At 41.8% G+C, this 20,162-nt stretch overlaps 2 protein-coding genes and 1 non-coding gene across 3 annotated transcripts; all 3 read right to left on the reverse strand.

Annotated features, from left to right (window-relative positions):
• Positions 1-1,201: 1,201 nt before the first annotated feature.
• Positions 1,202-8,549, reverse strand: LOC123486472 (cellular retinoic acid-binding protein 1-like). The gene is made up of 4 exons (XM_045217797.1): positions 8,468-8,549; positions 6,711-6,889; positions 5,684-5,797; positions 1,202-1,482 (listed from the first exon to the last, which is right to left on the reverse strand). Exons 1-4 carry the CDS (start codon positions 8,535-8,537, stop codon positions 1,426-1,428), a joined length of 420 nt encoding a protein of 139 aa, XP_045073732.1. The 5' UTR covers positions 8,538-8,549; the 3' UTR covers positions 1,202-1,425.
• Positions 8,550-11,044: 2,495 nt separating this feature from the next.
• On the reverse strand, positions 11,045-11,119 carry trnaa-ugc. The gene has a single exon. It is a non-coding gene; the product is annotated as a tRNA-Ala (tRNA).
• Positions 11,120-13,723: 2,604 nt separating this feature from the next.
• LOC123486475 (solute carrier family 25 member 44-like) lies at positions 13,724-16,708 on the reverse strand. The gene is made up of 4 exons (XM_045217801.1): positions 16,563-16,708; positions 14,882-15,553; positions 14,468-14,595; positions 13,724-14,136 (listed from the first exon to the last, which is right to left on the reverse strand). The coding sequence occupies exons 2-4, from the start codon at positions 15,510-15,512 to the stop codon at positions 13,945-13,947; spliced, it is 951 nt and encodes a 316-aa protein (XP_045073736.1). The 5' UTR covers positions 15,513-15,553; positions 16,563-16,708; the 3' UTR covers positions 13,724-13,944.
• Positions 16,709-20,162: the final 3,454 nt, after the last annotated feature.

Genomic DNA, 20,162 nt, shown 5'->3' on the forward strand with positions numbered 1-20,162 from the left:
AATAAATTCATAAAAAATCCTACAATGTGATTTTCTGGATTTTTTCTCTCTCAATTTGTCTGTCATAGTTGACGTGTACCTATGATGAAATTACAGGCCTCTCTCATCTTTTAAGTGGGAGAACTTGCACAATTGGTGGCTGACTAAATACTTGTTTTCCCCACTGTATGAATTTGAGTTTCATTTTGTCTAACCACATGTTGCACCACTCGGTACCTCTTCACCCCTGACCAGAACCTTCTCATCCGGTTCTGTTTCTGTCCAGCAAAGCCTGTAGATTCTGGATGTTAATTCTGATCTTACATGAGAAACTGGGCATTCCGATTTACATGAAAAGATTTAAACAACAAAAACACTTTGGATATGGACATCAACCAGAGCATGAATGATACTCAGATCCACCTGACTGACGTATCGCTCCTACACTACCAATGGAACCATCTCCTGGAATATATTGACGCAGCTACAGCAGGCAATACTTTGAGGGGAGTTGTAAGTCGTGGGAGTGTGTGTGAAGTTGAACTGCCACCAATTTATCTGGAAGGAGGACATTTTAACAACCCAAACAGGAAAAGTTTCCCCATCAACATTTGTCCCCACAAGGCTACTCTGTCAGTGCTGTAACCAGCTAAAGACAATCTTTGGACTGTTTCTATCTTTGGACTGATTTTCATTTTTCTATTTACTGTGTTGAACATGGAGTACAGGAGGACTACCGGGCAGCTGAATTGTACATACAAACTACAAAGACTACATTTGTAGTCCATTTTCTGTGTCCCTTTGTCACCTCTTCTTTGACTTCTATGATGTTGTGTAGTAATGGTGTTTGGCATTAAACTCTCATTTGAATAGACTGAAGCCTTGTCCGTAGTTTCCTTTTAATCCTCTAGGTGGCGTTCAAGTTGCTTGAACACGAGAAATATGGTCTGCATCTGTTTTGATTGGTCAAATCTGATGCCCGTTTCTGCATCCTGGCTGTGGCATTTCTGCATATTAAAGCGATAGGTCACCTAAACTTACAATTAAGTTTTAATAATTTTCCTACCTGATGTTTGTCTTGATACAAGCAGATGTGTTTCTTTTAGACATTTCTTTGTCACCAGACAAATTATACAAATGTTGAAATAAATTATACGTATATTGTCTTGCTCTTTTATTGACAATACTGACAAAACACTGTAAATACAAAAAGGAGGATGGATGATCAAAAACATTTTGTTTTATTAAAGAGGCAGTTGGCGTGAGAAACAATGTTGTCTAGATACAATTGCGTGTTTGGTCTAGTTACATGAAGCATGGTAAATCTCTAATGTCTGTTTAATCCGATATATGATGCTATGTTAGGAAATATTGATCTGAAACTGCAGCTGTACCAAGGAGGGTGCAGCCCATTATGATGGTCCTGGTCGGTCCTCATGCTACGTTCTATTTAATTTCTCGTACGTAAATCCGTGTGCAAACCACGTCGTCTGCCCCAAAGGTCTGAAAAAGAAGGGAGAGGGAAAAACACTCCAATTATCTCAACACAAGTGTTTCTTGCTGTTGTAGATCAGTGTTTGAACCTTCAGATAAGAACACAGGACGATTTTATGTTCATCTCAAATACGACAACTGGTGTCAGAAGTGGGATAAAAAAAAATATTTATTGTTCAAACTCTCATTGTGACAGAATGGAAGACTGCTTTAGCACACAACTGGCTGAGATTTCCTGTCCAAAGACTTTAGTCATTTTGGCATGTGGCAGCTGCTACAGTATCAGTGAATGAATGGGGGAAATGATAGAGCTGTGTGGGTGGCGGAGGCGCATCGAGCCCCAAAGATTTATGGTACTTTCAGAGGTGCAGCAAGACTGCAACCGAACTTGTGTCAGCACCACAGATCATCATTACCCCAGCACCCAGGGAGGGAGGGAGGAAAGTAAGTATCATTCGGGTTTAAAGAATGGCGTTAAGATGGGGCCATCTGCCGTGTGCAGCGAGTGTCCAGGGAGACATTAACGTGTGATGCGTCAGGGACCATTGGCGTTTTCCAACACAACATGATCAATGAGGCACATTATTGCGAGCAGGAGCAGGCAGACAGCCAGTAGCATTTAACCCCCCTCCACACACACACACACCTCTCTGGCGGTAAAGGCCTGCACTGGAGAAGGAAAAGCCCCCCTCTTACCTAGGGGATACTCTTCAGTACAACAGCAGGGTAGATAAGAGTTCAGTGTGTCAGTCACGAACACATGCAGTATCAGAATAACTGAAGGCACATTCCCTGCTGCCCGTCCTATTAAACTAAACTAGCCCCCCGAGATTTCGCCAAGCTAATGAACCCATCCTGGACTCCATCCGTCTTCCATCACTGGAGACAGTAAAGCCAGAACATACGGTCTTCATTACTTTCTTTCCCCCAACAACCCTCTCCTCCCCTCCTTCCTTCCCCCCTCCTTGAAAGCTTCATTTCTTAATCTGCTCATAGATGCTTTGACGTGAGCCACCTGCATTTCCGTTTTACTGGCCAGGTCCAGATTCCTCTGTCACCGGAAGGAGAGCAGGCTTGTTTTAGTGGAGGATGAGGTGCTGCCCATTAGCTCCCTGGAGTTAATAAACAAATTGTTCACGGGTGACGTAGTCTGAAATGTAGATCCGTTGATGATGGAAAAAAACTCTAACTTAGCCTGTGAGTACAACATTCTGGAGGTATGTGGGGGATCAACCTTTCAAGAGGTTTGTGTTTCGATTTGTGGGACCTGGGAAGAAGTGTATCGTGGCACCTTGTTTGTCATCAATAGGTTTTGCCGCATATGGATGGGCAGATGCAGTGCATTGGTGGCTTTCTCCATATTGCGGTTATTCAATAAGAAAAAGTCATGGTTCCCACCTTTGAGACCCTACCAAGTTGAGCATTTGTTGACAACACCACGCCATAGCGAAAAGTATTTTCCTCCACAGTAAAACACAAGATGATGTGTGCCTAGCGGGAAATATGTTTGACTTTTTAAAAAACACACGTGTCTCACAGACCTATCATATGGCTTATCGGTTCAATATGCACAGAACTACACACCCTTGAGTTGAAACACACACATTTCATGTTTGCTCAAAGCATCTCCTGTTGCAAAGTCCAAGCATGCTATCCAGAAAGGAGTCCCTTACTTAGAGGTTTTCCCCTTGATTTCCCTCTGGGCTTTGTAAGAGTCAATAAAGAGGTTATCCTCATCACTTATAAACTGGAATCTAAGGTTATTGGCACCATTTATTGTTGTCAATCTGGTCTATAAAATTAAAACAGGCCAGAAGTTTACAGAAAGCACATTTTCTTTTTAATATGAAAGTCAGTGTCGTGAAGTCATCAAGAAGTGTTTTGGACGGATGTAAGGACCTGGTATGTGAGGAGCTTAACAACAAACGTATGTTTGTGCAGTATAATATCAGCCAGTAGCAATACATCAAAGAGAAAGATTTGAAATCCCTTAGGAACCCTTTCAGAGGTGTTCATAACAGTGACAATAGTTTCCGAGTTGGGCTGTGCAGAGCTAAATTCATCATATGGAGTGCTCTGGTGGAAAAGCTTATCTTAGCTTTGACATCAAGCGTCTGTTTGAATTTACAGTATAATCTCTTGGGGCATAGTATGAGTTGCAGGCCTACTCTCTTTTGGGTTCAGAATGAAGTGTTATCACTAACAGTGTGGGGTACCAGTGCACCAAGTCTGGAACCAACAGGACGCCGCTTCTACCCCCAAGCCAATCGACTGCTAAATAGCTAATCGAATGGCTACCCAGACTACCTGCATTGACCCATTTTTTATGTTTTGCACCAACTCTCTTGCACTGACTCTATGCACACACACTGGACTCTATCACACACTCACACATACTTACACTGACACCCCAACACACACATACACACACACACTTTCACACTCACCACATACAGTGAGGGGGAAAAAGTATTTGATCCCCTGCTGATTTTGTACGTTTGCCCACTGACAAAGACATGATTAGTCTATAATTTTAATGGTAGGTTTATTTGAACAGTGAGAGACAGAATAACAACAAAAAAATCCAGAAAAACGCATGTCAAAGATTTTATGAATTGATTTGCATTTTAATGATGGAAATAAGTATTTGACCCCTCTGCAAATCATGACTTAGTACTTGGTGGCAAAACCCTTGTTGGCAATCACAGAGGTCAGACATTTCTTGTAGTTGGCCACCAGGTTTGCACACATCTCAGGAGGGATTTTGTCCCACTCCTCTTCGCAGATCTTCTCCAAGTCATTAAGGTTTCGAGGCTGACGTTTGGCAACTCGAACCTTCAGCTCCCTCCACAGATTTTCTATGGGATTAAGGTCTGGAGACTGGCTAGGCCACTTCAGGACCTTAATGTGCTTCTTCTTGAGCCACTCCTTTGTTGCCTTGGCCGTGTGTTTTGGGTCATTGTCATGCTGGAATACCCATCCACGACCCATTTTCAATGCCCTGAGGGAAGGAGGTTCTCACCCAAGATTTGACGGTACATGGCCCTGTCTATCGTCCCTTTGATGCGGTGAAGTTGTCCTGTCCCCTTAGCAGAAAAACACCCCCAAAGCATAATGTTTCCACCTCCATGTTTGACAGTGGGGATGGTGTTCTTGGGGTCATAGGCAGCATTCCTCCTCCTCCAAACACGGCGAGTTGAGTTGATGCCAAAGAGCTCGATTTTAGTCTCATCTGACCACAACACTTTCACCCAGTTCTCCTCTGAATCATTCAGATGTTCACTGGCAAACTTCAGACGGGCCTGTATATGTGCTTTCTTGAGCAGGGGGATCTTGTGGGCGCTGCAGGATTTCAGTCCTTCACGGCGTAGTGTGTTACCAATTGTTTTCTTGGTGACTATGGTCCCAGCTGCCTTGAGATCATTGACAAGATCCTCCCGTGTAGTTCTGGGCTGATTCCTCACCGTTCTCATGATCATTGCAACTCCACGAGGTGAGATCTTGCATGGAGCCCCAGGCCGAGGGAGATTGACAGTTCTTTTGTGTTTCTTCCATTTGCGAATAATCGCACCAACTGTTGTCACCTTCTCACCAAGCTGCTTGGCGATGGTCTTGTAGTCCATTCCAGCCTTGTGTAGGTCTACAATCTTGTCCCTGACATCCTTGGAGAGCTCTTTGGTCTTCGCCATGGTGGAGAGTTTGGAATCTGATTGATTGATTGCTTCTGTGGACAGGTGTCTTTTATACAGGTAACAAACTGAGATTAGGAGCACTCCCTTTAAGAGTGTGCTCCTAATCTCAGCTCGTTACCTGTATAAAAGACACCTGGGAGCCAGAAATCTTTCTGATTGAGAGGGGGTCAAATACTTATTTCCCTCATTAAAATGCAAATCAATTTATAACATTTTTGACATGCATTTTTCTGGATTTTGTTGTTGTTATTCTGTCTCTCACTGTTCAAATAAACCTACCATTAAAATCTACACCTGTTTACGAAGCATGTGACAAATAATATTTGATCTGTATACATTCTAACATGAACGTCATAAAACTAATTTGATAGACAAATTTGAGATCTTTGAATGAATTCTTTGTGAAAGGAACAATCTATATTTTCAGTATACAAATAGATCAAACTGAGGGGGGCCTGACATGACAGCCTTGCCTACTACCTTTCTCTAGTCCCAAACTTGTTGGTATTGATCCTCACCAGTATGAGTTCATCTCCCCTCAGCTCTCTGGTCCAGAAGGTTCTTGGGCCGTTGCCATCCAGTAGAGTCTGCCTGCAGTACATTTTGCTCTCAGTCTCCCATGTGACCAGGCTCTGTTGATAGGATGCAAATGAAGAGGGTCCATGTCAATACAGCCATGTACTTTCCTGTCCTGGCCATCTTTACCTTTACATTGTATAGGGGCAGACTACCTTTACATTGTATGTGGGCAGAACACCTTTACATTGTATGGGGGCAGACTACCTTTACATTGTATAGGGGCAGAGACTACCTTTACATTGTATAGGGGCAGACTACCTTTACATGGTATGGGGGAAGAGACTACCTTTACATTGTATAGGGGCAGATTACCTTTACATGGTATGGGGGCAGAGACTACCTTTACATTGTATGGGGGCAGAGACTACCTTTACATTGTATGGGGGCAGACTACCTTTACATTGTATAGGGGCAGAGACTACCTTTACATTGTATGGGGGCAGAGACTACCTTTACATTGTATGGGGGCAGACCACCTTTACATTGTATAGGGGCAGAGACTACCTTTACATTGTATGAGGGTAGACTACCTTTACATTGTATAGGGGCAAAGACTACCTTTACATTGTATAGGGGCAAAGACTACCTTTATATTGTATGGGGGCAGACTACCTTTACATTGTATAGGGGCAGATACTACCTTTACATTGTATAGGGGTAGAGACTACCTTTACATTGTATGGGGGCAGAGACTACCTTTACATTGTATAGGGGCAGAGACTACTTTTACATTGTATGGGGGCAAACTACCTTTACATTGTATAAGGGTAGAGACATTACCTTTACATTCTATAAGAGCAGAGACATTACCTTTACATTGTATTGGGGTAGAGACACTACCTTTACATTGTATTGGGGCAGAGACACTACCTTTACATTGTATTGGGGCAGAGACACTACCTTTACATTGTATTGGGGCAGAGACACTCCCTTTACATTGTATTGGGGCAGACTCAGAGACTTTACCTTGCACTTCCTGCCATCTATTGTCTCCTCGTTGAACTCCTGGCCAATGAGGAAGTTGATCTCGGTGGTGCGCACGGTGGTGGAGGTCTTGATGTAGAACTGCTCATCATTCTGCCTGATCTCCACGTGAGGTTTGGACGCCGCGGCGCCAGCGACCTTCCTCAACATAGCATTGACGCCTGTGGGCAAATAACACCTGTCATTACGCTTACTTTAACGGTCATAAGCGCTGCATAACCAATTGCATGTCAGAATGTGTCATTGATCAGTTTTAACTTTGTCAGGTTACGGCAACTGACGGCAACTGACTGGACACAACCATGACATGCCACTGGGTTGAACCCATGGTGACAATACGGCTTCACAGGGCTACCGTTTGACTTTTACTGACATCTGGTATGTCATGTTAGCAGATTTCATAAGATCCTCATCTCCCATTTCTTTAATTCAAGGATGAGTACAGTTACATTTCTGTCTCCTCCTGGCGCCATTAATAGGAGAAGGAAAACAATCATGAATTCCACTTGCAAAGGTGTAGGTGGTGCTTATTTACAAGAGGAATGAATAGTGGCAGTGTTACCTATTTGTGGCAAAGTCATGGTAGACTGGAAGTTATTGGAGTGAGAGAAGATATCAGTAGTGCGCTGTAGTATTCAGGTTTTTATATACAGAGTTCTCAAGGCAAGCAACCGCAAATGAGATGGTTATCAGCAGATGTTGCAAATATGGGGGGGACGCTATGACAAGGTGATGAAAACAAGGAATGCTGGAGTCATTAGCTTTGTTTAGCTCTCCTGCAGACTGATGGATTCCTCCGAGAAAAAAAATTGTGGAGCTAGTTGGCTCTTCTGTCCCAGTGTTACAGTACAAACAGTTGGATGAGAAAATGTCTGGCTGTTTCCATTAATTCCCAACATGCATATGTTTTCCGAGCTGCTCTCTCTCTCTTTCTCAAATACTGTATCCTTCAGTACTATGAGTCTTATTGCTCTCATTTAAATTACAATCTGTGTACTTGCGTTTCCCAGAGGAGAGGTCAATCTTTCCTCCTTTTTCCTCCTCTCATCTCTTTGTTCCACGATGAAAAAACAAAACAATGGCAACAAAAGCCAAAGTTCTGTCCAAGCCAATATCTAGACCTCAGATTAAGTGAGATCTCAGTGCAGTCACAGGAGACGTATTTGAGAAAACAAACACAGTGAATTGTCTCATCTGTTCCACACCAGCTGGGCTCAACTGTGCAGCATTGGGCTGATCCACCCACACTGCTTTCACTGAAAATATGACTATTCTAAGGCAGGAAGCTACACGCAAGATCAAGCTTACATGCAATTAGTGATTTGTAATATGTATTACATGTGCACCTGGTGTACATTTTCTATTATGTTTTATACATGCCCAACTCCATTTTTTTGTATATGTTTTTGAAAACTGATGTGAAAATGACTTTCGGAATATCAACCCACGACAACATAAAATGCAGCTCAAATGAACAAGGTACATGGCAAAAATACATGATGGAATGATCCTAAAACTGAGGATATAGGCAAAACTGAAAGATGATCAAGATGTGTCACACCCGGTGGCCTTTCCCAATAATTGTTTTCTCAAATATTTCCCCAAATAATAGATCACAGATCAAAATAATGATGGGTTTGGTGGTGAGACACAATAGGGAAACAACAGTTAGGATTTTGAAGTATTTATTCTATCAAATAGCTCTTAATGATAGCAGGTAAGAACTATAGATGTCTTACCAAGGGCTTTGAGTAGTTCGTCAAAATTCTCACTGCTTCTCATTTTCCAAGTGCCTGCGAAATTGGTCATTTTCTTGGGAAGGCTCGCGTGTACCGGTCTCTCTCTGCCTCTTGATATGCTCTGTCTCCTCTGTTTCTCCTCAGTTCCCTGTCCCACTATCCCTCCCCTACACTCTCCCTTTCACCCTCCCTCCTTTTCTCTCGCTCTCTGTAATAACCCCTCACAGCATGCTCCGCTCTCTCTCAAGTCCTGAAAGAGAGTCAGTGAAATGTCCTCCCCTTAATGACCATTGTAAATGACAGATGGACAGGGGTTCAGGTGGTCCAGTTTCAAGCCTGCAAAATAAATAGGACAAATAGGGCATTTAAATGGAACAACTCCATAGAAGAGAACCATGGATGTCACCATCACAGCAATATAATAATGTGTTGAATGCAATTATGGTTTCCAATATAAACCAATATTGTAGTTGTGATAAGATCTAAGATCTTTCTTCGATAAAAGATGGGAGTCAATGTCCATCTAAAGATGGGATTCCTAGGGAACCGTCTCTTTGAGGGTGGATATAGACGTTCATCCCATTGACAAGCCCTCTCTCTCCCTGGCTACAGCTAAGGATCAGACTAAACATGCATTCAATTCATCCCAAGCAAGAAACTCACTGAAACAGCCCCCCAACACAGAATGAGAGGCCCCGATAGCTTCACTCACACCCCCTCCCATCACGTCTGATTTGTTCTCTTTCTGATGGCTCTTCATCAATCTCTTTGACAAAGTGGCTTCCAGACAGCGGTGGATAATTAATGTATAGAGCAGAGCAGGGAGCACTCTGTCATCCCTCCAGGAAGTGTCGCGTTAAAAAGGCTCCCATCTAGTTCCCTATGCATGCTCGTCCACCACAGTTTGTCTCATCAATCAATAGATTTGTCTTTAGTCTTTGGGTGGTGTTTTTCTTTGAACACACAGAGAGCGGTAGGGGAAAGAAAAACAGAGATGGTTTGATTTTGTGTTAAGCGTTGAATGAATGATCCTTTCACGAGGTTTGTGATGCAGCTTTGTTTTAGTTTTTTTAGTGAGTGAACTTATTTCATTATTACTATCATGCTGTGAGGGGGAAAATACACATTAAAGGGATAGTTAACTGATTTTCCATTCTTTGATAAACATTTTCTAACTTTGAAAGTACTCTGCTGGTCGTGACGAGACAATCCATAGACATTTGAATGACAAAATATATTTTTTAAATGTATGGGTGACAGTTTAGTCAAGATGTTCATCCCCTCTGAAATCTGTATCACTTTCATATCTGCCTCACTGTTACAGATACGCTAGCCATGTTGCACACTTTGGACTATGAAGTAGTTAACCACACTCTTAAAAAAAGAAAAAAGGTTAAGAACCCAAAAGGGTTATATCACTTGCTTCACCTTTAGGGGCGCAATAGAACCCTTTTTGGTTCTATATAGAACCTTTTTTTCCTAAGACTGTATATTGGATTTAAACGAAATGGACCCTATCCATCTCACCCGACCAACTAGCAACAAAGATACATGACCTTGTGTGTCAGAACGTCACCTCCAAATAGACATGCTAAGGCCCCCCAGTCATAAGAACATCTAGGAGACATTAGCCATTCAGAGCAGTGAATCGCATTGTCCTCTCCCAAAATGTCTGCTAGCCCAACGTGGACCCTTTCAAAACCCTGGGGCTTTTTCTACGGACTCCTAAAGGACTATCTTAAAGACCCCCTCCATCATTCTCTTAATGGTAATTTCTCATGCGTAACCTTAGTCATGGCAGAACAACGCAAGGTGAGTCTGCCATCCAATCGGGATGTTTTAATTACCCAAGTTAGTGAAACACTGCCACATAAAACCATCAAAGAAACTTGGGTCGTATTCATTAATGCAAGTAGTCTCTCCATATTTCTGTCCTTTTTCCTTCCATTTGGTTTCAAGTGAATGTCCATTATGTTGGAGCCATGTGATGTGACCATAGCTGATGTTTTAAACGAGCCACTCGGCTGTCACTGTGTAGACAACAGAACACACTTTGTTAAACAGCAAGCCTGTGTGCTGCCTGGATTCCTTTTTTATAGTTTTTCTGATAAAGTTGGATATTAACATTCCAGGCAGTAGCCTATATATTTTGAATGTGCTTGCTTATTGCCTTCTTTGAAGTCCGATGACAGTCCCTACTCACCCTAGGGGGGTATGGATTTACAAAACAAGCCTCTAAAGAGGGTAGCCTTATTTCCCATATGAAGTGCCCTTTCCAATACATTTTTTATTTTTTTTGTCATTTAGCAGACGCTCTTATCCAGAGCGACTTACATGAGCAATTAGGGTTAAGTGCCTTGCTCAAGGGCACATCGACAGATTTTTCACCTAGTCGGCTCGGGGATTAGAACCAGTGACCTTTCGATTACTGGCACAACGCTCTTAACCACCTGCCGTCCAATACATGACAGAGTATTTGAGACAGAAATACTAATGTACATTTTACATTTTAGTCATTTAGCAGACGCTCTTATCCAGAGCGACTTACAGTTAGTGAGTGCATACATTTTTTCATACTGGCCCCCGTGGGAATCGAACCCACAACCCTGGCGTTGCAAGCGCCATGCTCTACCAACTGAGCTACAGGAGGCCTACAATGTACATAAATTAACCTAGAAGGCAAGATCTAAACTACACTGAACAAAAATATAAACGCAACATGTAAAGTGTTGGTCCAATGTTTCATGAGCTGAAATAAAATATCCCAGAAATGTTTCATACACACAAAAAAGTGTATTTCTTTAAAATGTTGTGCACAAATTTCTTTACATCCCTGTTACGGAGCATTTCTCCTTTGCCAAGATAATCAATCCACCTGACAGGTGTGTCATATCAAGAAGCTGATTAAACAGCATGATCATTACAATAAAAGGCCACTCTAAAATGTGCCGTTTTGTCACACAACACAATGCCACAGATGTCTCTAGTTTTGAGGGAGCGCGCAATTGGCATGCTGACTGCAGGAATGTCCACCAGAGCTGTTGCCAGATAATTTAATGTTAATTTCTCTACCATAAGCCTCCAACATCGTTTTAGAGAATTTGGCAGTATCTCCAATTGGCCTCCATAGATTAGGGCCTTATGAATTTATTTCAATTGATTGATTTCCTTATATGAACTGTAACTCAGTAAAATCTTTGAAATTGTTGAGTTTATATTTTTCTTCAGTATAGTTTGAACCTTTGCTTTGCTATTGTCCAGAGAAATATGAATGTGAAAATCTTTTTTCAATAAATAACATCAGAACATTTTCTTTTAAGACAATAATATTGAGAAATTCAAAGAAATGTACATTGTGCAACTACACGTTTGAGCTGGAAGTGATGAAGTTAATACACAGATTACACTCAGAGGTTTACTACCACAATACACAAAGTGACATGCCTTGTCTTGTTCTCTGCCTGGAGTCCTCATCTCACATCGCTTCCTTTAAAGAGCAGTTTACTGCTGGTCCAGCACACTAAAAACAAATCCCTCCCAAAGTACCAGCCCTGAAACCATCAAAAAATTTATTTACTGAATATTTTAAAACTACAACAGTTAGCATTTCACAATTGGCCAACAACCTTGATTGTTCAGTACAATATTAGTTGAATATTGCTAATATTGTCACAGCAGCAATGCTAAATACCAGGGTTCAAACTATTGAATACTGGAGTTGAGGTGAAGACATTAATTGGAAACAATGTGCTTTAACAGTATCATTTACAGCATCACGTCTTTTTTTATTCACAATAAGATGGCTGCCCTAAACACAGCACCGTTACATGTACTACTAATATAATCATTTTATCATTTAAATCTACCCTCCATAGCCTGGATTTCTGTTAAATAGTGTGACTCTACCAACTTCTTTATTTTGTACTCGGAGTAACCTTGTCCGACCCCAGGCTCAATTGCTAGAGAGCTGGCTGGGTGGACGAGATTAGGTTGGGAGGACTAAAGGGGAGGGTCTTCGCAAGTGCAAAGTCAAAGAAGAGGAACATGTGCCCTAATTGGTTGTTTTGTCATGTGTGTTTGAGCTGAAATTGTGTATGCAATTTGCTGTTGCTACCTCCTAGGACTAAACCTGATAAAGGCTAGAGGGCAGCTTTAAACAGATTTAAGTTGATCTATCCTATTACTAAGACAGTAGAAATACATTAGGAGTGATGGATCAGTTCAGTGTTTATGCCTGTTGAAAAACAAATGACAACGAATCCCTGAAGGAACCAACTAGTGCTGAGCGATTAGTGCTTTTTTGAGGTCGGGTTCGGTTTGATAATAAAAAAATCTACGCATTATGTGGGTTGAATGCTTTAACACAGAATAAAACAATTAAAAGTCCCATGATGGTAGTGACTGCCCATTACTGCTTATCACTTATTAACCATCATTTATTCACATTACTTTAATGAAATATTTCAGTTGTTGTGTATTTCATTTGTTTTATTTGATGACTTTATTATTTCATTCCAAGTCATCTCATCTCTATAGAGCACTGCCTATGCTGTCTGACTAAATCACTATTTCAGTAGTTCTTCAAAGTAAATAAGGCATACTTTTATGACTGCTGAATACCAACTATAAATCTTAGATCATTTATTTTCAGGTAGATGCCTCACTACGCAACTGCTTTCTATTCCTCCCAATCACGTTCTTCTGTCTCTTCTCTCCCTCTCACACCGGACAAGTAGGCGCGCAATGGATTATGGTCACTGTAGTTAATTACCATGTTTTCTGCGCTAAACTATGTAGAATATTGGCCTGTTGGATACTGCAAAATCGCACAGTTTGGGCTTGATCTGATTTATCTCTAGAGAAACTGCATATAGCGCTCAGACAAAAACGAACAAAATGGAATTCAAATAATTGAACAGACATCGATCAATTAGTTGTTTAAAAAACGAAAAATAACCGACATTTCGGTTAATCGCTCGACACTAGAACCAACATGAGGGTGTACCAGTCACAAATTACACATTCTAATGACATCAAATCTCAAACTACTGTTCCTTCATTCACTCACAACATAAGATAAAAATCCCCACCAATTCACACTAAAAGGCAACAGTAGTTTAAAAGGCAAACAAAATAATTAGGACAAGGAAGCCATTAAGGAATAGGAGCAGGCAGATCTTATTGGCCCAGTTCCATTTCAGTCCCTGGGCCAATATTGTGCTCTATTGCTATCACCTATGCAGTGGTGAGGTCAGGGAGGTCAAGAGGCCGGATTGGAACCAGGGCCACAGCAACAATGTCCAATCCCAAATCAATCCGTGTCCCTTACCCCCTATGATTGTATATATAATGTGGTGAAAATTCAAGTGGGAAATGTGTAGCTATTACCATATTGTTAACACCTATCCCCTAATCCCCTCACCAGGGCATAGAGGGTATGGGTTAGGGGTGGGTTTGGGATTGGGTGCTAATGTCCTCTACCAGTGTCTAGAGTCGACCAGCTCCGGTCGCAAGCTCACTCTCTTGAGGGTTTCGTAGCCCACGACCATAACGATGGCGGTGGGAATGGAGGATATGATGCGTGCAGACAGCCCTTTGGTCATCCCCCAGAATCCCTCCTCTGCCAGCAGGTTTTTGAACGTCTCGATGACGGAGGTCCTGCCTTCAACCTGTCACACACATACAAGGCTGTTGTTACAAAGGTATTTATCCATGTACATTTTTTTTTTGTAAAATTCTATTTGCTATTCCAGGATTTAGACCCTGGGTAGGCAATTCTGGTCGTGGAGTGCAACAGACACTGAAGGATTTTGAATCAAAAAAATATATAATGTGCCTGTGGCACTCCAAGACCAGGGTTGCCTATCCCTGATTATACACTGTGCCAGTGTGCCACTAAAATCTATTAGAGAAAACAGTGGACCCAATGATGGCCACATGTGGCTATCCAAACAGACCCTTTACATTCCACCAGTACATTTAGCTGAAGTTGCACTCTACCTGCACTCTAGCTCTGACCACATCCATGGGGTTGGTGACAGTGGATGCAGTCGCAGCAGCTAGTGGTCCGGCCATGGCTTGGAGTAGTAGATGAGGGCAGTCACTGGGCGCCATTTTGGATAGCTGTTCTGTGAAACGTTGTGGAAGATTTGTGCTTTGAAATGCTCCTTATAGACAATGTATGTTGACTATATGGACTCTATATGGACTATAATTATTACAAGAGATGATTAATCTCCAACCCTTCTTGAAGAAAATAGTAATAATAACATTAAGGACAGGTTTCCCGGATTAAGCCTCCTCCAGGACTCAAAGCATGCTCAATGAAGTGCTTTTGTCCAGGACTAGGCTTAATCTGTGTCCGGGAAACCGGTCCTGGGATAAATATCCTTGTAAACAAACACTCCTTTATACCTGCGTAAAAGTGATAAAAAGGCCACCAGACCGCACTATTTGGGATGTATGTTAGAAGGGAGGCCACATATCCCCTGTAGAAGCCTCGGAAGCCGTCGGCCGCAAAGATCTGAGCAATCATGTTCCTGGTTTGGCCAAACGCCATTTTGGTCTTCCCGTCGGCCTCCGTTTTCAGCTTGACCCGGAAGCGAGTCAGGTGCTTCCCTTGGCCTTGCATCATCAGCTGTTGGGAAATCACGTCTATGGGGACAGTGATGGTTTGGGCGACCAGGGACGCCGTGCCACCCGCCACCAGAGACTTGACGGTATTGTCCTTGGAATAGTTGGAGACATATTTCCTCACCAGCTCGTAGGTGGTGATGTAAGCCTGGCCCGATATGAGGGTGAAGGTGTTGACCATGAAGCCACGGTAGAGGCCCCGCACGCCCTCGGTCCGCAGGATCTTGAAGAAGGCATCGAAGGTCCCGTTGTAGAGCGACTTGCCCTTCTGCACTTGCAGTCTGGTGCGGATGAGGGTGGCCGGATAGACGGTGGCCCGGATGGTCATGGTCATGAATACCCCGAAGGAGTAGAACTTCCTCTTGTCCAGGTCCTCCCATTCAATGATCTGGATGTTCCTCTTCTGTTGCATTCTACCTCTCTGGAGAGCCCCCTCATCAGACTAGCCTCTACCTGGGGAAATACAGACCACACAACACTGTCAAAGGTTTTCTTCCACGAGGTTGCACAACATTGGAAGTCTTGAATGTACTCCAATTTGTCAACCGTTTCTCCACAACGTAGTACAACATCAAATGTTATTTGTCACATATGCGTGTTTAGTAGATGTTATTGCGGGTGTAGCGAAATGCTTGTGCTTCTAGCTCCGACAGAGCAGTAATATCTAACAAGTAATATCTAACAATTTCACAACATATACCCAATACATATACCCAATAATTTCACAACATATACCCAATACATTTTATATATTGAATGTGCATCGACTTGTAATGAATTCTAGATGGCACTAGTCCCCTGTAGCTCAGTTGGTAGAGCATGTCGCTTGCAACGCCATGGTTGTGGGTTCGTTTCCCACGGGGGGCCAGTATGAAAATGTATGCACTCACTAACTGTAAGTCGCTCTGGATAAGAGCGTCTGCTAAATGACTAAAATGTAAAATGTCTGAAGTCTGTACCAGTATCATGACAATGGTTCACAAACTACTACATCAGAAAACAAGGCCTGAGCGATGTCTAAACTGACTGGGGTTGTGTTAGGAAGGATCAAAGGTCAAACATACACTGTACTGCTTCGTAGCAGTCATGACCATGTTATCAAATGCCTGACAAGGTAAAAACAGGTCGTACATTGATGGGGGGAGCTTCAATGTGCTCTATACAGCTGAAGTAGCTATGCTATGCGCTAACATTACAAGATACTGCTAGTTGCAGGTCACAGGACACAATGTTCCCTACGCCAAAGCCTATTGTCAATCGCGCAATCCGGAAATAACAATGCTAACTAACAATGCATAGGTTGAATACTTGTGCATGTGTAAACAGTAGGTTAGACTGTAGGTAGTCACAAATTAGCTAGTTAGCTAATAATAATGCAGCTAGCCAGCTATGCGTTGGTTGATGTCCTTGCTAGCAAGCAGGCTAACAGTGAACTATTTTAAACAAGCAAACGTTAACTTACCTCGTTGGACAAATGTCTATCAAAATATTATGTCCATAGTCAGACATAGTAATGTCATATCCGCAAGTGAGTAAAGCGATAACGAATTTAGAGATATCTGTCCGGGTTATGATTCGATTTTATGTTGTCAAACTAAACCAGAGAGGAAGAGGGGAGAGGGATAACTGAGCAAAACATTTGTCTGCTCCAGTAGGTGGCGTTTTTTCGTTTTTTTAGCTCACCAAGCGAGGGGGGTTTTGTAATAATTCAACTTTTCTCCTCCACTGTACTGCGCTACCACAGAGAGACACCACCTTGACGATAGATGGCGCTACAGTATTTTCTTAGACCAGTTCTTTGCCAATGAGAAAGCATTTTCTAAACTCTATGGCCCGTGTGTCAGACCAAGAATAAGCAAGACTAAGCAAGAATAAGGCCGTGACCTCGACGATTTTCCTTCAAAATGAAAGTCCCGCAATGAAAAATAATACAAATGGTCGAAATTCGTAACATTTTATGAGGAAATGTTAATAATTTTTGTATAATAATAATAATCAACTTTAGAAAACACTTTAAAATCCCATTGTTAATTAGCCTATTTGTATTGCATGATGTTCAGTATGTTTTTCATATTGAACATTCTGCACCGTAGTACACAACTTCATGTACATTGTGTCGCAGTAAAAGGGAGGGGGGTCCATTCTACTCAGGAGCACTTTTAGTTTCCAAATCCACCGTTTGTGCCGCGTTCAAAACAACTGGAAACTCGGAAATCTCCGACTTCCGAGCGTTCAAAATAAATGGAACTCGGGAAAAAAATTGCTCAGACTGGGAAAAATCGTTTTAAACAGTCATCCAACTCAGAATTCCAACTCGGGAATTCGGGCCTCTTTCTAGAGCTCCGACTTTCCAATCTGAAGATCACTGACTTCATGATTTGACCAAGTTTTTTTCAGAGTTCCCAGTTGTTCTGAACGCAGCATCACACCCAGAGGAGCGTCACTGCTAATTTGGCCCTTAAAGTGGCCAATCATCTTAAATCCAATCGTTTTTTTCATACTGGAAATACATATTGCACCGTACACAACTATCTGTACGTTGTGTTGCAGTAAAAAGGAGGTCCATTCTACTCAGGGGCACTTCTAGTTTCCCCATCCACAGACTTTACAGTGCAGTGTGGTCGGTGCCTTTAAGATGAGGGAGGACGTTTTTTAATTTTATTTTATGAGCATGGCTTTATTTCTATTACAGCATATTGGATGACTGTCATTCATATTCCATTCACCCAGCTCAATGTAACATCGATAGGTTTAGGTTACTACATGATACTCAAAGTTTCCCTATACCCATCATGAGGTTGCTACAACCTGGTCTACGAATGAAATTTTACAACGTAAGTGCACAGGTCGAGAGAAATTTGCGTAATCTAGGTGACAGACAGTTACACATTCAATACCGCCTTGCACATTCTTGCCTGCATCTAGCTGATCTAGGTTGTAATCATTAGTCCAACAGTTGCAAACGAGATTCTATTGGACAAATTCAGGTATGTTTGTTCCGTTTGCTTCCGTTTAAGAAACGTTCTTCAACCGAATCGGCGGAATGAATACACCCCTGATCACACACACACAAACTACCAGCCACATATAAACCACATTATCACTTTTCTCATTGTATATATAATTCCTTCTCGCATCTACGCTCTCTCCTCCTCTCACCTTTTCCCTTCGCTTGTGGACTTCAGTGCACAATACAACAGCTGTCTGTGACCAGCCGAAAAAACCTTTCCCAAGCTAAACTTTCATATCAAAACCGCTAACGGCTACACACAGGCTACATCCTTTTCACCATATTAACGTCATAGTCAACATAGCTACTACAACGCATGTTTAACCCAATCATGCAGCACAGTGTACAGCAAGCTATTTAGCAGTTACACAGGCGGGCCCGGTCGCAATAAATTACTAAAACCAAAAGCTTACCGTGACTTGGAAGAGTTCCAGTGTTGGATAGACAAAGCCAGCTAGCTAACATAGAATCCCTCTCTGTTTGAACCGGGTGTTTGAGTAGGCTAAACTAGCTAGCTGCATTACTAGTTAAGTAAGTAAAAGTGATTTTTTGTTGTTGTAGAATATTGTAGAATAATAGTGAAGACATCAAAACTATGAAGTGCAGCGGTCTAAGGCACTGCATCAAAGTGCAAAGCTGTCATCAAGGCAAAGGGTGGCTACTTTGAAGAATCTAAAATTTAAAATATATTTTGATTTGTTTAACACTTTTTTGGTTATTACATGATTCCATATGTGTTATTTCATAGTTTTGATGTCTTCACTATTATTCTACAATGTAGAAAATAGTACAAATAAAGAAAAACCCTTGAATGAGTAGGTGTTCTAAAACTTTTGACTGGTAGTGTATATATATAATGAAATATAGCTCCCTCTCTCTCTCTCTTGCTTCTCCTTAATTTTGGAATCAATTAATTTGTTCAAAACTTTTAAACTATTGTCTTTTTCTCTCTTTGCGTCAACTACTCGCCACATTTTATGCACTACAGTGCTAGCTAGCTGTATCTTATGCTTTCAGTATAGATTCATTCTCTGATCCTTTTATTGGGTGGACATGTCAGTTCATGCTGCAAGAACTCTGATAGGTTGGAGGACGTCCTTCAGAAGTTGTCATAATTACTGTGCAAGTCTATGGAAGGGGGTGAAAACCATGAGCCTCAAAGGTTTTGTATTGAAGTCAATGTACCCAGAGGAGGACAGAAGCTAGCTGACCTCCGGCTACACCATGGTGCTACCCTACAGAGTGCTGCTGAGGCTATGTTTTAATAGATTATTTGGTGACGTGAATACATTTAGTATAGTTTTATCTAAAAATGATAACTTTTTTAATGTTTCACTATTTCTATTTTAATGAAATTCACTGAGGAGGATGGTCCTTCCCTTCCTCCTCTGAAGAGCCTCCACTGGTTTACACCCAGAGGAAACTAGAAGTGTTCCTGACTAGAATGGACCCCCCTTTTACTGCGACACAACCTACAGATAATGTTGTATGGTGCAATATATATATGTACAATATGAAAAAACAATTGGATTTAAGTTGATGGGCCACACTATAGGGGCCGCCAAATGAGCAGTGGCGCTCCTCTGGGTGTAAACTCTGTGGATTTGGAAACTAAAAGGGCTCCTGAGTAGAATGGACCCCCCTTTTACTGCAACATAAAGTACAGATAATGTTGAATGGTGCAATAAATGATAGAACACACACAAAAATATTGTTGACCATTTAGGCTTGAAAAAATAAACCAATAAATGACATTTAAGTCATTTAGCAGACGCTCTTATCCAGAACGACTTACAGTTAGTGAGTGCATACATTTTCATACTGGCCCCAGTGGGAAACGAACCCACAACCCTGGCGTTGCAAGCGCCATGCTCTACCAACTGAGCTACACGGGGCATCTCGTATAGAAATACTTTTAATTATTCTTTGTATGATAACTAGTATAAAATATATTGATAATTGTGAACATTTACAACATTTTAAACCCTAATTATTAATTTACAATGTATACAGGACGGAACTTTTATTCTGAAGGATTCCAAAAAATCCGGG

Source organism: Coregonus clupeaformis, unplaced genomic scaffold, assembly GCF_020615455.1.
Source record: "Coregonus clupeaformis isolate EN_2021a unplaced genomic scaffold, ASM2061545v1 scaf1233, whole genome shotgun sequence".
Taxonomy (NCBI): Eukaryota; Metazoa; Chordata; class Actinopteri; order Salmoniformes; family Salmonidae; genus Coregonus; species Coregonus clupeaformis.

What these genes read in the sequence shown, in the direction of transcription:
- LOC123486472 (XM_045217797.1), bottom strand. Translation starts at nt 8,537, where the DNA reads ATGACCAATTTCGCAGGCACTTGGAAAATGAGAAGCAGTGAGAATTTT. An exon ending in CGAACTACTCAAAGCCCTTG is followed by an intron (nt 6,890 to 8,467) that starts GTAAGACATCTA and finishes ATTTGCCCACAG; the next exon opens with GCGTCAATGCTATGTTGAGG. An exon ending in TAGATGGCAGGAAGTGCAAG is followed by an intron (nt 5,798 to 6,710) that starts GTAAAGTCTCTG and finishes TCCTATCAACAG; the next exon opens with AGCCTGGTCACATGGGAGAC.
- LOC123486475 (XM_045217801.1), bottom strand. Translation starts at nt 15,512, where the DNA reads ATGCAACAGAAGAGGAACATCCAGATCATTGAATGGGAGGACCTGGAC. An exon ending in TTTTTATCACTTTTACGCAG is followed by an intron (nt 14,596 to 14,881) that starts GTATAAAGGAGT and finishes AACGTTTCACAG; the next exon opens with AACAGCTATCCAAAATGGCG. An exon ending in TGGTCAGAGCTAGAGTGCAG is followed by an intron (nt 14,137 to 14,467) that starts GTAGAGTGCAAC and finishes TGTGTGTGACAG; the next exon opens with GTTGAAGGCAGGACCTCCGT.